Source organism: Diceros bicornis, chromosome 24, assembly GCF_020826845.1.
Source record: "Diceros bicornis minor isolate mBicDic1 chromosome 24, mDicBic1.mat.cur, whole genome shotgun sequence".
NCBI classification, from domain to species: Eukaryota; Metazoa; Chordata; class Mammalia; order Perissodactyla; family Rhinocerotidae; genus Diceros; species Diceros bicornis.
The window spans coordinates 40,147,549-40,163,427 of record NC_080763.1 but is presented as its reverse complement, the minus strand read 5'-3'; the positions used below and the strand labels follow the sequence as shown (position 1 = coordinate 40,163,427).

Here is a 15,879-nt window from a genome sequence, read left to right as displayed (position 1 = left end):
GGGATTTGGGATTTGAGACCCTACTTTGAATCCCAGACAGAACACAGACTAGCTGTGGAACCTGGGGTAAGTTACACAACCTCTCTGGGGCCTGTTTACTGATTTGTAAAACGAGGACAGTAACGTATCTACATTGTGGGGTTATTGTGAGAATCAAATGAGATTACGTAAGAGAACGGCTCTGTTAACTGTCCCACTGGTCCCCATTCTGTCACTAATGGTGTGCGATGTTGCAAGGTCTCTGATTCAGGGATGGACCCTCAGCTTACCTCCCCTCAATGATTCTTTCCTCTCTTGCAGACTTATCTCGTTCCAAAATGGCATCCTCCTTTTATCCACTTTTCTTAGTTGTTAGCCTCTGTGCGCCAATCTATTGTGTGGCCCCATCCAGTCCCCCCAGCAGAGGAGGCTCCGGCCCTTCCTCCACAAAGAGCAGCCCCGCCTTTCAGGTGTCTTCCAGCAACACCAACTTTGCCTTCCGCCTGTACCGGAAGCTGGTTTTGAAGACCCAGAGTAAGAACGTCTTCTTCTCCCCTGTGAGTGTCTCCGCTTCCCTGGCTATGCTCTCCCTCGGGGCCCGCTCAGCCACCAAGACCCAGATCCTCCAGAGCCTGGGGTTCAACCTCACACACACGCTGGAGTCCGCCATCCACCAGGGCTTCCAGAGCCTGGTCCACTCACTCAGTGTCCCCAGCGAAGACCTGGACTTGAAGATGGGGAGTGTCCTCTTCATCAAAAAGGAGCTGGGGCTACAGAAAAATTTCTTGGAAAACATCAAGAGGCTATATGAGTCAGAAGTCTTTTCTACAGATTTCTCTGATACCTCCGCTGCCCAGAAGACGATCAACAGCTATGTGGAGAAGGAGACCAAAGGGAAGGTTGTAGACTTAATCCAAGGCCTTGAACCTCTGACCGTCATGGTCCTGGTGAACCACATTTTCTTTAAAGGTAAGGCTCTGAAAGGGTGACTTTGATTTTAATGTTCTGTTCGTTTTTTGTCCCCCAGTCAAATAAGCAAGCTAGACAAACCCTAAACAACAGGGTGGGGCAATGGGAAGACCTGAGTTCTAATTAGCTTTGTAACTAGTGGGCTGCATGACCTTGGATATCTCATCTTCCCTCTATGAGCTTCAGTTTATCAACTCCAGTGGAGCTCATACAGCTCTGTCTTTGACAGCCTGCCTACGTGTCCTGAGGGGCTGACATTCACCTCAGTGGACAGCCCATGGGAAAAATCTTCTGGAAATCAGCTTGGGAAAAAGACCTCAACTCTTGCCACCAGAAGCTGCCCCACTGTTTTCTGAAGGTTTCAAGGAGGGACACAGAGCTCTCTGATAACCCAATTTAAGAAGGAAATCCAAATGTGAGAACACTTTCATAGGTGTGGAAGTGCAGACAGGCTAGTATATCTGTCATTCACATCCCCTGTGCACCTGTCTGGAGCTTTACAGTTTACAAAGACCCTGTGCTGCAGTAGAATGAGCATCAGCTTTAAACAAACAGCCCTGGGCTTAAATTCCACCTCTGTCCCATGATCCTGGGCGTGTTAATTTGGAAGATCTACCATGTGTTGAGTGCTTGATGTTTGCCAGCCTCTATGCTGACTGGATGGATGGAAGATAAAGCCAACTTCATAGGGTTGTGCTTCTGGTTGAAGTTCCTGGACTCTCCAGGCAGAGTTATCATGGACGCTACTGTATCTTCTCTCTCTCTCCCTCTCCTCTATCTCCTTCCATTTCTTTCTCCCTCCTTCCATTCATCCATCTACACATTTATCTATCCATCTATCCCTCTATCCACCCATTCACCTATCTTTCCACGCATTTATCCATCCATTCTGCAAGGACGGATGAGAAGGGAAAAGAAATAATATGCTTTGAGCCCCTACTAAGCTTCCTGCAGTCTATATATGTTGTCCCTTTTAATTTAATTTAATTTTTTATTGAAATATAATCACATACCATAAAATTCATAATTTTAAAGTATACAGTTCAGTGGGTTTTGGTTTTTAGTATATCCACAAGGTTGTGCAAATACCTCCACTAGGTAATTCCAGAACATTTTCATCATCTCAAAAAGAAACCCCTTATCCCTTAGCAGTCACTCTTCATTCCTGCTCTTCCCCCAGCAACAAGTAATCTACTTTCTGTCTCTACCCATTTTCCCATTCTGGACATTTCATATAAGTAGCATCATATAATATGTGCAGGTTTTGTGTGGGCATAGTTTTCAACTCCTATACTAAGGAGCCTTATTGCAAGATTGTATGGCAAGAGTGCACTTGGTTTTGAAGGAAACCACCAAACTGTCTTCCAAAGTGGCTGTACCATTTTGCATTCCCACCAGCAATGTGTGAGAGTTCCCATTGCTCCATATCCTTGTCAGCTCTTGGTGTTGTCAGTAGTCCAGGTTTTGGCCATTTGAATAGGTGTTTAGTGGTATCCCATTGTTATTTTAATTTGCGTTTCTCTGATAACATAAGATGTGGAGCATCTTTTCATACATTTATTTGCCACCTGTATGTCTTCTTTGATGAGGTATCTGTCCAGGTCTTTTGCTCATTTTTGAATCCAGTGGTTTGTTTTCCTATTGTTAAGTTTTAAGAGTTCTTTGTATATTTTTCATAATAGTTCTTTATCAGATATTTCTTATGCAAATATTTTCTCCCAGTCTGTGGCTTGTCTTCTCATTCTCTTGACATTGGCTTTCATAGAGTAGAAGTTTTGAATGTTAATTAAGTCCAGCTTATCAAGTATTTCTTTCATGTATTGTGACTTTGGTGTTGTATCTAAAAGTTATTTCCATACCCAAGGTCATTGAGGTTTTCTCCTATGTTATATTCTAGGTGTTCCAAAGTTTTGTGTTTTACATTTGTGATCCATTTTGAGTCAATTTTTGTGAAGTGTGTAAGGTGTTCTTCTAGATTCCTTTTTTTTGCACATGAATTTCAGTTGTTACAGCACCATTTGTTGAAAAGACAGTCTTTGCTCCATTGTGTTGCCTTTGCTCCTTTGTCCAAGATCAGTTGACTATATTTATGTGGGTCTATTTCTAGGCTCTCTATTCTGTTCCATTGATCTGTCTATTCTTGCCCTAACACCACACTGTCTTGAATCCTGTATCTTTATAGTAAGTCTTAAAGTAGGGCAGTGTCAGTCCTCCAAATTTGTTCTTCTCCTTCAATATTGTTTTGCCTATTCTGGGTCTTTTGCATCTTGATATAAACTTTAGAATCAGTTTGTTGATATTTGTAATATAACTTGCTAGCGTTTTAATTGGGATTGCATTGGATCTATAGATCGAGTTGGGAAGAACTGACATCTTAACAATATTGAGTCTTCCTATCCATGAACATGCAATATCTTTCCATTTATTTAGTTCTTTGATTTCATTTATCAGAGTTTTGTAGCTTTCTTCATATAGATCTTGTACATATTTTGTTAGATTTATACCTAAGTATTTCATTTTTTTGGAGATTAAAGTAAATGGTTTTGTATTTTTAATTTCAAATTCCATTTGTTCATTGCTAGTATATAGAAAAATGATAGATTTTTGTGTGTATACCTTGTATCCTGCAACCTTGCTATAATCATTTAGTAGTTTGAGGCCTTATGGTGTTTCCCCTATGGGCATATTATTCCTCAGCTTTTCATTTAAAATTTTTTGATTAATCTATTGTTTGTCCCGTCTGTTATCCTTACCTAGGCAACCATGAAACTAAACACTTGTCTGTAATTGTTTCTACCAAATACTCCCTGACCCCCAGGAGATGGCTTTTAGCACTGAGTGAGCTCCAATTACCCTTGTAAATGGGATCTTCCAGGGATCATCAGACATGTAAAATAATGATAATTCTTTGGAAATGAGGCTTGGAAAGAGCTCCAGGAGCTGCCCTAGTGACATAGTGGTTAAGTTTGTGCACTCTGCTTCAGCGACCAGGGCTTTGCAGGTTTGGACCCAGGCTGTGGACCAATGCACTGCTTGTCAAGACATGCTGTGATGGCATCCCACATAAAGCAGAGGAAGATGGGCACGGGTTCCTCAGCAAAAAGAGGAGGATTGGCAACTGATGTTAGCTCAGAGCTAATCTTCCAAACAAAAAACAAACAAACAAAAGAAAGAGCTCCAACTCTGTTCCTCTTGGTAATTCAGGCTGCTATTTTTCAAGGCTACTGGTGAACTAGAGAGTAAAGGATGGAACTTGTGCAAGTTAAAATGCCACAAAGTTGTCTGTTCTCATTGAGATTCAGCCATTTTTCTTGAATAAACTCTCCCCAGATTGCTGCAAGCCTTTGGTTAATTTCCAGAGTTCCGAAAAAGTTGATTCTGGATATTTTTGCCAGTCTTTCTTGTACGTTTATGGAAGGGTGAATATGCAGAGGTCCTCAATCTGTCATTTTTGCTGGTGCCACCTCACTCCCAGCCTGTCTTGTAAAGCTTTTTGATTAATCTATTGCTTGCCCCAACTGTTATACACTGCCTCACGCAACTGCAAAATTTATCACTGCCTGTAACTATTTTTCACTAATTTCCCCTGAGAGCAAGTCTTTTTGCATTGCTTGAGCTCCAAATCAGATCACATACAGACAGCTTTGCAAGTGATGCCTTACAGGGAAGCACAAGACAGGTCAAATAACGACAGTTCTTTGGGATTGAGTCTTTGAAAGGGTTGAGCCCTATTTTTTCCCTTCAGTGGCTGCCAGCCTGCTGGATTTCACTTAAAATGCAGGCTATTATTTTTCAAGGCTACTGAAGAGCTGGGGAGTGGGGAATAGAACTAGGACAGGTTAAAATACCACAGAGCTCACTGTTCTTAGCAAGATTTAGCTGTTTTTCTTAATAAATTGTTCCTGGTTTGCTGAAAGCATTTGATTAATTTCCAGAGTTCTAAAAATGTTTAATTCTGACCATTGTTGGCAGTTTTCTCATTGCTTTTACAGTGAAGAGTTTTCAGAGGTCCTTATCTCACCATTTTTGCTGTCTTTACCTCATTATTTGCACTTTGACAAAAAACCTCTCTTCTCTCCTTGTGCTAGCCAAGTGGGAGAAGCCCTTTAATCCTGCGTACACGAGTAAAAGCTTCCCATTCCTAGTGGGCAAAGGGACCACTGTGCAGGTCCCGATGATGCACCAGGTGGAGCAATTTGCTTTTGGGGTGGATCCGGAACTGAACTGCTCTGTGCTGCAAATGGACTACAGTGGAGACATCGTGGCCTTCTTTGTCCTCCCTGGGCGGGGCAAGATGAGGCAGCTGGAACAGGTCTTGTCAGCCAGGATGCTGAGGAAGTGGAGCCACTCACTCCAGAAGAGGTGGGCATCTGTGTCAATTTGCTGGGGGCTGAGGCGGGTGATGGTCCACATCCAAGGATGGGGAAAAGACCACGACAGCCGCTGTTGAAAAATCACTCCTGCAAATTGAGCACCATCTGCATGCTGGACAGTGAGCTTGGTGCTGTGCATATGTGTTCTCACTTGAACTTCATGATCACCTGACAGCTGAGAAGCATTATCACACCCATTCACAGATAAGGACATAGAGGCTCCAAGAAGGGAAGTCAGTTGCCCAAGGTCATGCAGCTAATATGTCCCTGAAACACTATTATGTCACTGTAGCTATTCTGTGCCAGCAGAGCTCACTGTATCAGCCCATTTGGTATTGAATTCCATGAAAATAAACAAGCAAAAGAAGCATTGGTGCTCACCATAAAATGAGGATAATAATATTAGTGAACTCATAGGTTGTTGAGAAGATAAAATAAGTTACTATTTATAAAGTGCTTAGAAGAATGCCAGGGAGGTAGTAAGTGTTCAATAAATGTTAGCTAATAGTAATATTATTATTAGTTCTGTAATTATTACAGAGAGTATCAAAATGATGTTAAGCGTAAGATTAAAAGGAACTTCCAAGTCTTATGTACCATCTCTTAGCAATGTTTTCTTGACATTGCCAGCATCATTCCTAGGTGCTCATAGTCTAGGAGGAGAGAAAAGACAGGATCAGGGATAACTGTATTTCAAGGAAGAAAGATTAATGCCCCAGGGGATGGCAGGCAGAGTGCTGAGGAGCTTCTGAGCAAAGAGAGATCACTTTCAGCTGGGATGGAGGGAAGGCTTCAAGGAGGTGGTGCATTCGAGTGACATGAAGGCATAGATAGGACATAGAAGCTTGGGAAGGGCATTTTTGGTAAAGGAAACAGCACTAGCAAAGATGAAAAGTTGAGGATCATGGACATTGTAGGATGTTTCAAAGGTTTCTTGTCTTCTCAGACTGCAACCAGGGCTAGATAGAGGAAGAGGAGGCAGCACAGAGGAGGGGAGGGGTGTCTGTAAGGAAGAGCAGGCAGAGCAGAGAGAAGATGGAGATGGCCAAGCCAGTGCAGGAGATAGTAACAGGGAAGAGAGAGCTGTCCATTGTGCTAGATGTCCCAAGAAGTCCATCAATGAGGACTGAATTGTCCATTCTACACTTTTGCGTTTTTATTTCTGTGACTCGTAAGTGCATGACTTTGGGCAAAGCACTAAAGCTAAGCTCTACCATCTTTAAAATGGAGATAATGTTCATGAATGTGTCTGGGACAATGCCTGGCACGTAGTAAATGCTCGATAAATGAGGGCTGGTCATTCTTGGTTCAGGGAAACCATTGCAGAGGAAGAGAAAATTGTGCCAAACTCTAGGGCTGTGCTATCCGATATCGTGGCCACTAGCCATATGTGGTTATTTAAATTTAAATTAATTAAAATTAAGCAAAATTGAAAATCCTCTTTGGCACTAGCCACATTAAGTTGTTCAATAACCCCATGTGGCTAGTGGCTACCATGTTGGACAGCACAGATATAGAATATTTCTGACTTTGCAGAAAGTTCTGTTGGACTTTGCTCCTCTTGGGGATTTGTAGGGCTTGTCTAGGGACGGGCTGGTGGGGGGAATCTGGGCCAGGGGTGGTAGATGCACTTCCATCACTGCCCAGTGCCTCCCAGTGTCTCTGCCATAGGCTCCCTTGCTGAGCCCCCCTTCCTTCCTCTGTCCCCTACTTCTTTAGAGGGCCCTTTTTTCATCTCATATGTCTTCAGGGCTGTTCTTGCTCATCTGGGAGGCTTACTTCCAGAGCAACCTGGGTTGGTTGTCAGGGATGTGTTGATTCCTTTAGCACAATGAGCAATGCCTGAAGGAAGAACAGTCTCATGAAACACTACCTAGAGGCAGAGATGGTGACCCAGGGGCTTGTGACCTCACCTCTTCCTTCCCTCTTCTCCACAGGTGGATAGAAGTGTTCATTCCAAAATTTTCCATCTCTGCCTCCTATGACCTGGAAACCATCCTCCCGAACATGGGCATCCGGGATGCCTTTGACAATAATGCTGATTTTTCTGGAATCACAAGAAGACACTCCCTGCAGCTTTCAAAAGTGAGTTGGTCCATGAGAATATTGTCTGAATTGGAAGGGGCTGTAGAGATTGGCTAATTGAGCACTCTCTTCTCATTGATAAGGAAGCGGAGGCCCCAAGGGGTGAAGTGACTTCTCTGTGGCAGAAGTAGGTCTGAATCTCACAGCCATGAGGCCTGTGGCTTTATGGCCATCACACCTCTGATACATAGGCATTTTTGATCACTCTTCAAATAAATATTCCTAAGGTCCGACTACAATTCTTTGAAATCAGGCCCCGACACCTGCTGCAGACAAGCAGGTGCCCACCTGGCGTTTGACCTCACCTCCCTGAAGCCTAGGTCCTCACACTGAGGCAAAAATGTGGCTGCCCATGGGCCATTAATACCCTATAGATGTGTTTTGTTTGGACTGCAGTGTTAAAAAAGAAAAAAGAAAGAAAAAGAGAAAGCTGACTTCTAAAACATTGGATATTGGATGTAAAAATCTAATTTCTGATTCTCTAAACAAATCACTGAGCCCAATTTCCACATGGCAACAGTGAGCCCAAATCTCTACACAGCAGCCATCAGCCAGAGCTGAGCCATGAGCACCCCTTTCAGTGAGAGGGTACCCTCCGGGTTCCCTGTGTGCCCCACCTTCTTACAAGAGGTGTCCTCATTTAACCCCTGACTTCATATGGGTTTCTGATCCCTGATGTAAAAATTTATTTTGATAACAGATTATAATGGTCAGAAGTGGTCCTGGGCCACTGAAGGGGAACTTTGCCATTGGCATCCAGGAAGGAATGCAGAGAGGTCCCTCTGGAATATGATGAGCATAATGCACCTCTCCCATTATGTGCTTCTGCGTACGTATAACAAATGCCATCTGTAACCGTCAGGAGTTCTCAGGCCTCCTGAAGCTTAGGAGTACAGGTACTCGAGGTTAAGAATCTCTTTTCTAGAAGACCAAGAAGGGATCCAATATTTAATAAAAATTTAATAATTAATACCTGACCTATGCCCCCTGTGCAACAATTATAGCTATTACTGCATACATACTTTGTACGATCTCCTTTAATTCACCAAATACCCTTGTGGGATACATGCAATTGTTATCACCCTTTTGTAGATTTGGAAAGTGAAGCACGTGGTCCCTAAATAACTTTCGTGACAATAAGTGTCAGAACTGGGACTCTAACCTAGGTCTTTCTGGTCTGTATTTGTAACAGTTCAACTCCACGTTGAAGGGCCAATTGGCCAGTAGCAACAAGAGCTGCAGTGGGCAGAGCAAACCTAATGCCAGGCATTTGGCGTATATAATCTTGAAACCTCTCGAGGGGGGCGTCCCTACTCCCAGGCAAAACACCAAAACTCAGTTAAGTAAAAGTGTCTCCGTGGTTGCTGCTGATGTCTGTTTTTCCATTGGCAGGCCACCCACAAGGCGGTGCTGGACATCAGTGAGGAAGGTACCGAGGCTGCAGCAGCCACAGCCAGCAAGTTCATAGTCCGGTCGAAGGACGGCCCATCTCAATCCATCATCTGTTTTAATAGGCCGTTCCTGATGCAAATTATAAGGAGATCCACAGAGACCACTCTCTTCCTAGGGAAAGTGGAAAATCCCACTGAATTCTAGGTGGTAAAAGGCCTGTTGGCTGATTACGTATTGACAATGCACAGGAAATAATAAATCCCATGGCATGATGCTCCTGGTATGACATTGGGACGTGCCTCCTCCTGCTCTGAGGGTTCACCTCACCACAGTAGAGCTGCATTGCTGCTTGGGATTCCACTTTTGAGGTTCAATCATCAAAAGTCTGCAGAGATCTCAGTCACAAACCAAAGCCCATTACCTCCAGTCAAGTCTCTTTTCCATAAGTCCTCCCAGGTAACTAGCTTCATGGAATATTTCTGGGTTGGCATATTTTCATTTCTCAGAGCCCCCGGGAATGGTAACACATAGGTCAGTCACCTTTACTGCAGAATTACAGTAATAAATTCAATAAATCTAAAATGTGAATTTGGCCAGCAAAAGTGCACCCATATGCTTCCAGGGTCCTAATTTTAAAAATGGTTTATCAGCTAACTCACAGTAGCCAGGTCATCACTGTGTGACATGTCAGTGGCCGCATGAATTCATTCATCCATTCGTTCAACAAAAACTTATGGTGATCATGGCGGAGTGAGCTTCCCACATTGAACTCTCCCCCTCAAGGCACAACAAAAAGGATATTCATATTCCAACAGAAGCTATTCACACAACACAAGGGATGTCTGAGGCACCCAGGCAGCTGTACACCCTAGGACTGAGGTGCTGGAATCCCCAGAGGAAGTGGAAGGAGGTAAGAGGAGCTCCTTTCCTTCCCCAAGGACTGCGACCCAGAGACTGAGACCACACGGCTCTCAGAGCAGGGGGAGGGGTGGCTCGCTGTGTGAAAAACGGGCTCTCCAAGACCCCTCACAGCCAGAGGGGATCCCCCTACATAGGGAGAGGAACTGTTGTGAGGGTAGTTTCAACAAGCTATCCCCTCAGGAGAGCAGAGAGCGGCAGCGAGGCGAGAAACCTGTGAGATCAGGGAGGGGAAAGTAAGCGCCCCTCCCCCACCTGGCCCTCCCGATTGGTGCTTCAGCACAGCGGGGCTTCAGCTCAGCCCCGTCCCCAGAGGCAGCGGCCCCCAGGCACCCCTGCCCCACAAGCAGGGGCAGCGTGACCCCCCCACTCCCACAAGCAGCGGCCCCCAGGTGCCTGGGCCCGACCAGCACCGAGGTGAGCCTGTGCCCCCGCACCAGAGGCAGAAGCAGCTCAGACCCCACCACACCGCAGCCCCAGCTGCTATGGCTGAACCGTGCCCCGCCCCCAGCTCCTTCAGCTTACCGCCCCCCCCACCCCGCCAGTTCCAGTGGCTTCAGCTTGGCCTGTGCTCAGGTTCCAGCTGACTTGGCATCAGCAACTTCAGCCCACTGCACTCCAGTTCCAGCTTCTTTGGCCCAGCGGCGCTCCAGCTCTCCCTTGCTTGGCCCAGCGCACTCCAGTTCCAGCTTCTTTGGCCCAGCGGTGCTCCAGCTCTCCCTTGTTTGGCTCAGTGCACTCCAGTTCCAGCTTCTTTGGCCCAACAGCGCTCCAGCTCCTCCTTCTTCGGCTCAGCACACTCCAGTTCCAGCTTCTTTGGCCCAGCGGCACTCCAGTTCTCCCTTGTTCGGCCCAGTGCACTCCAGTTCCAGCTTCGTCTGTCCAGCAGCACTTCAGCCTCTGCTTCTTTGGCCAAGTGGCACTTCAGCTGCACTGCTTCAACCCACCAACAACCGAGCCCCAGCTGCTTCTGCCTAGTTGCGCTCCAGCTCCAGCTGTTCCCATGCTCCCCCCCCCAGCAGCCTCCACTCAGCCACGCCTCAGATCAGCCAGGGGCTGGCGACAGTGCCCACCGATTAAGGTGGGCCAGAATACACAGCTCTTGACCCCCACACAGTGGCAGCAAGAGGAAACTCTGACCATATATTTTCACTATGAGGAAAAGTAAGCCAACACCGACAGGCACCATGCAAAAACATACTAAATCTCCAGACTAAAAGGAAAATGACAAGCACCCAGAAGTCAACCAGGAAAGCACAGAAATGTATAACCTTAATGACAGAGAATTCAAAATAGCCATCATAATAAAGCTTAATGAAATACAAGAAAACACAGACAGACAATTCAATGAAATCAGGAGTTTCTTCACAAAAGAGATTGAAACTGTGAAAGGAAACCAATCAGAAATCTTAGAGATGAAAAACACAATAGAGGAGATAAAGAGAAATCTGGAAGCCTTAAGCATCCGAGCTGACAATATGGAGGAAAGAATTACCAATATTGAGGACAGCAATGCAGAAGTGCTCCAGATGGAGGAGGAAAGAGAACTAAGACTAAAAAGAAATGAAGAAACTCTCCGAGAAATACCCGAGTCAATTAGGAAATCCAACATAAGGATTATAGGTATTCCAGAGGGAGAAGAGAGGGAAAAAGGAGCAGAGAACTTGTTCAAAGAAATAATATCAGAGGACTTCCCAAACCTGGGGAAGGAGTGGATATATCAGTGAATGAAATCGATAGATCTCATAAATATATCGACACAAAAAGACCCTCTCCAAGGCATATAGTAGTAAAGCTGGCAAAAGTCAACAACAAAGAAGAGATATTAAGGGCAGCTAGATAAAAAAAAAATAACATACAAAGGATTTACTATCAGGCTCCCAGCTGATTTCTAGACAGAAACTTTACAGGCTAGGAGAGAGTGAAACGATATATTCATAATTCTGAAGGACAAAAACTTTTAGCCAAGAATACTCTATCCAGCAAACATATCCTTCAGATATGATGGAGAAATAATAACTATCCCAGATAAACAAAAGCTAAGGGAGTTCATTGTCACAAGACCCCCACTACAAGAAGTGCTCAAGAAGGCCCTCATCCCTGAGGAAAAAAAGAGAAAGGGTATTCAAAATTTTGAACAAGGAGGAAAATAGGCTGACAAAACCAGAAAAATTGCAGTCCTCTACCAAAACAGATTAGCAAACACTTAAATATAAAACCAAAGATCAAGGTAAGGTAAGCACCAAGCATAAATATAACCTCATCATGTGAAACACAACCTCACAACACAAGAAGGAATAAGATGTGACAACAATAACTTAGAAGGGGAAGAGGAGAGGGATCGAATCGACTTAGTCTAAGGGACTAAGAGGCCATCAAAAATGGACTATCGCACCCACGAGATTTTTTATACAAACCTCATGGTAACCACTAACTAAATAATAAGAACAGAATCACACACGATAAAGACAGAGAAAACTAAGAGAAACCCCATACAGAACTACCAAACTAAATTGGTAGTCCAAAACACATGCGATGAGAGACAAAAAAATGCAAAAGAACCTGAAAAAGAGCGATAAAATAACAACAAGCCCCCATATATCAATAATTACCCTAAATGTAAATGGACTGAACTCTCCAATCAAAAGACACAGAGTGGTGGGATGGATTGAAAAACAAGACCCAACAATATGCTGCCTCCAGGAAACACATCTCAGCTCTAAAGACAAACACAGGCTCAGAGTGAAAGGATAGAAGACAATACTCCAAGCTAATAGCAAACAAAAGAATGTAGGTGTTGCCATACTTATATCAGACAAAGTTGACTTCAAGATAAAACAGGTAATGAGAGACAAAGAGGGGCAATATATAATGATAAAACGGACACTCCACCAAGAAGACATATCATTTTTAATTATATATGCACCCAATACAGGAGCACCAAGGTACATAAAGCAACTATTAACAAACCAAAAAGGAGATATTAACAACAACACAATAGTAGAAGGGGATCGCAACACCCCACTCTCATCAATGGACAGATCATCCAGACAGAATATAAATAAGGAAATAATGGACCTAAATGAAAAACTAGATGAGATGAACTTAATAGACATATACAGAGCACTCCATCCAAACACAGCAGCTTACAAATTCTTCTCAAGCACGCATGGAACATTCTCAAGAATAGACCATATGTTGGGAAACAAAGCATGCTTATGTAAATTTAAGAAGATTGAAAGCATAAAAAGCATCTTTTCAGACCATAACGCCATGAAGTTAGAAATCAACTACAAGGAAAAAACCAGGAAAGTGACAAAGCTGTGGAGACTCAACAACATGCTACTAAACAACCAATGGATCATTGATGAAATTAAAGGAGAAATCAAAGCATATTGGGAAACAAATAAAAATGAAAATACACTGTACCAACTCATACGCGATGCAGGAAAAGTGGTCCTGAGAGGGAAACTCATAGCAAAACAGGCCCACCTTAACAAACAAGAAAAGAGCCAAATAAGCAACCTCAAACTACACCTAACAGAATTAGACAAAGAAGAACAAACAAAGCCTAAAGTCAGCAGAAGGAGGGAAATAATAAAGACCAGAGCAGAAATAAATGAAATTGAAATTAAAAAAACAGTATTAGAAAGTATCAACTAAACAAAGAGCTGATTCTTTGAGAAGATAAACAAAATTGGCAAACTCTTAGCCAGACTCACCAAGAAAAAAAGAGAGAAGGATCAAATAAATAAAATTAGAAATGAAAAAGGAGAAATTACAACAGATACCACAGAAATACAAAAGATTATAAGAGAATACTATGAAAAACTATATGCCAACAAATTGGACAATCTAGAAGAAATGGATAAATTCCTAGACTCAAACAACCTCCCAAACTGAATCAAGAAGAAATAGAGAACATGAATAGACCAATCACAAGTAAAGAGATTGAAATAGTAATCAAAAACATCCCAAAAAATAAAAGTCCAGGACCAGATGGCTTCTCTGGAGAATTTTACCAAACATTCAAAGAAGACTTAATACTTATTCTTCTCAAACTATTCCAAAAAATAGAGGAAGATGGAACACTTCCCAAAACATTCTATGAGGCCAACATCACCCTGATACCAAAGCCAGGCAAAGACAATACTAAGAAGGAAAACTACAGACCAATATTCCTGATGAACATAGATGCAAAAATCCTCAATAAAATATTGGCAAACCGAATACAGCAATACATTAAAAAGATCATACACCATGATCAAGTGGGATTTATACCAGGGACACAGAGATGGTTCAACATCCGCAAATCAATCAATGTGATACACCACATTAACAAAACGAGGAATAAAAACCATATGATCATCTCAAAAGATGCAGAGAAGGCTTTTGACAAGATCCAACATCCATTTATGATAAAAGCTCTCAACAAAATGCATATAGAAGGAAAGTACCTTAACATAATAAAGGCCATATATGACATACCCACAGCAGACATCATACTCAATGGGAAAAAACTGAAAGCCATCCCTCTGAAAACAGGGACAAGACAAGGGTGCCCATTCTCACCACTCTTATTCAACACAGTACTGGAGGTTCTGACCAGAGCAATTAGGCAAGAAAAAGGAATAAAAGGAATCCAAATAGGCAATGAAGAAGTGAAACTCTCACTGTTTGCAGGTGACACGGTCTTACATATAGAAAACCCTAAAGAATTCATTGGAAAACTGTTAGAAATAATCAACAACTACAGCCAAGTGGCAGGGAAGAAAACCAACTTACAGAAATCAGTTGCATTTCTATACATCAACAACAAACTAACACAAAGAGAACTCAAGAAGACAATCCTATTTACAATTGCAACAAAAAGAATAAAATATCTAGAAGTAAATATAACCAAGGAAGTGAAAGACCTATACAATGAAAACTATAAGACACTGTTGAGTGAAATCAATGATGACATAAAGAAATGGAAAAAGATTCCATGCACTTGCATTGGAAGAATAAACATAGTTAAAATGTCCATACTACCTAAAGCAATCTAGAGATTCAATGCAATCCGACTCAGAATCCCAAGGACATTCTTCACAGAAATAGAACAAAGAATGCTAGCATTCATATGGGGCAACAAAAGACCCCATATAGCAAAAGCAATCCTGAAAAAGAAGAACAAGGCTGGAGGCATCACAATCCCTGACTTCAAAACATAGTACAAAGTGATAGTAACTAAAACAGCATGGTACTGGTACAAAAACAGACACACAGCTCAAAGGAACAGAATTGAATGTCCAGAAATAAACCTCATATCTATGGGCAGCTAATCTTTGACAAAGGAGCTAAGGATATACAGTGGAGAAAGGAAAGTCTCTTCAATAAATGATGCTGGGAAAACTGGACAGCCACTTGCAAAAGAATGAAAGTAGACCACCATCTTTCGCCATACACAAAAATTAACTCAAAGTGGATCAAAGACCTGAAGGTGAGACCTGAAACTATAAAACACCTGGAGGAAAATATAGGTAGTACACTACTCGTCATTAGCCATAAAGAGATCTTTTTGAATTCCATGTCTACTCAGACAAGGGAAACAAAAGAAAAAATAAACAAGTGGGACTTCATCAGATTAAAGAGCTTCTACAAGGCAAATGAAACCGGGATAGAAAGGAATAGGGAACCCACCAGCTGGGAAAAAATATTTGCAAACCATTTATCTGACAAGGGATTAATCTCCATAATATATAAAGAACTCACACAACTGAATAACAAAAAAAACAAACAACCCAATCAAAAAATGGGCAGAGGTAATGAACAGACACTTCTCCAAAGAAGATATACAGATGGCCAATAGGCACATGAAAAGATGCTCAACATCACTAATCATCAGGGAAATGTAAATCAAAACCACACTAAGATATCATCTTACACCTGTTGGAATGGCTATAATCACCAAGAAAAAAAGCAATGAATGCTGGAGAGGCTGTGGAGAAAGGGGAACCCTAATCCACTGCTAGTGGGAATGCAAACTGGTGCAGCCTCTATGGAAAACAGTATGGAGATTCCTCAAAAAATTAAAAATAGACAGACCTTATGATCTAGCTATCCCACTACTGGGAATCTATCCAACAAACCTGAAATCAACAATCGAAAGAGGCTTATGCAC

General features: G+C 42.6%; 1 protein-coding gene across 1 annotated transcript; it reads left to right on the top strand.

Annotated features, from left to right (window-relative positions):
* The first annotated feature begins 317 nt into the window (after positions 1 to 317).
* On the top strand, positions 318 to 9,002 carry LOC131421185 (serpin A9-like). The gene is made up of 4 exons (XM_058567908.1): positions 318 to 948; positions 5,037 to 5,310; positions 7,259 to 7,406; positions 8,799 to 9,002. The coding sequence occupies exons 1-4, from the start codon at positions 318 to 320 to the stop codon at positions 9,000 to 9,002; spliced, it is 1,257 nt and encodes a 418-aa protein (XP_058423891.1).
* Positions 9,003 to 15,879: the final 6,877 nt, after the last annotated feature.

Bases quoted from the DNA above. Each gene is read 5' to 3' on its own strand.
- LOC131421185 (XM_058567908.1), top strand. From the start codon at position 318: ATGGCATCCTCCTTTTATCCACTTTTCTTAGTTGTTAGCCTCTGTGCG. The intron at 5,311-7,258 runs GTGGGCATCTGT...TCTTCTCCACAG, and splicing joins AGCCACTCACTCCAGAAGAG to GTGGATAGAAGTGTTCATTC. The intron at 7,407-8,798 runs GTGAGTTGGTCC...TTCCATTGGCAG, and splicing joins ACTCCCTGCAGCTTTCAAAA to GCCACCCACAAGGCGGTGCT.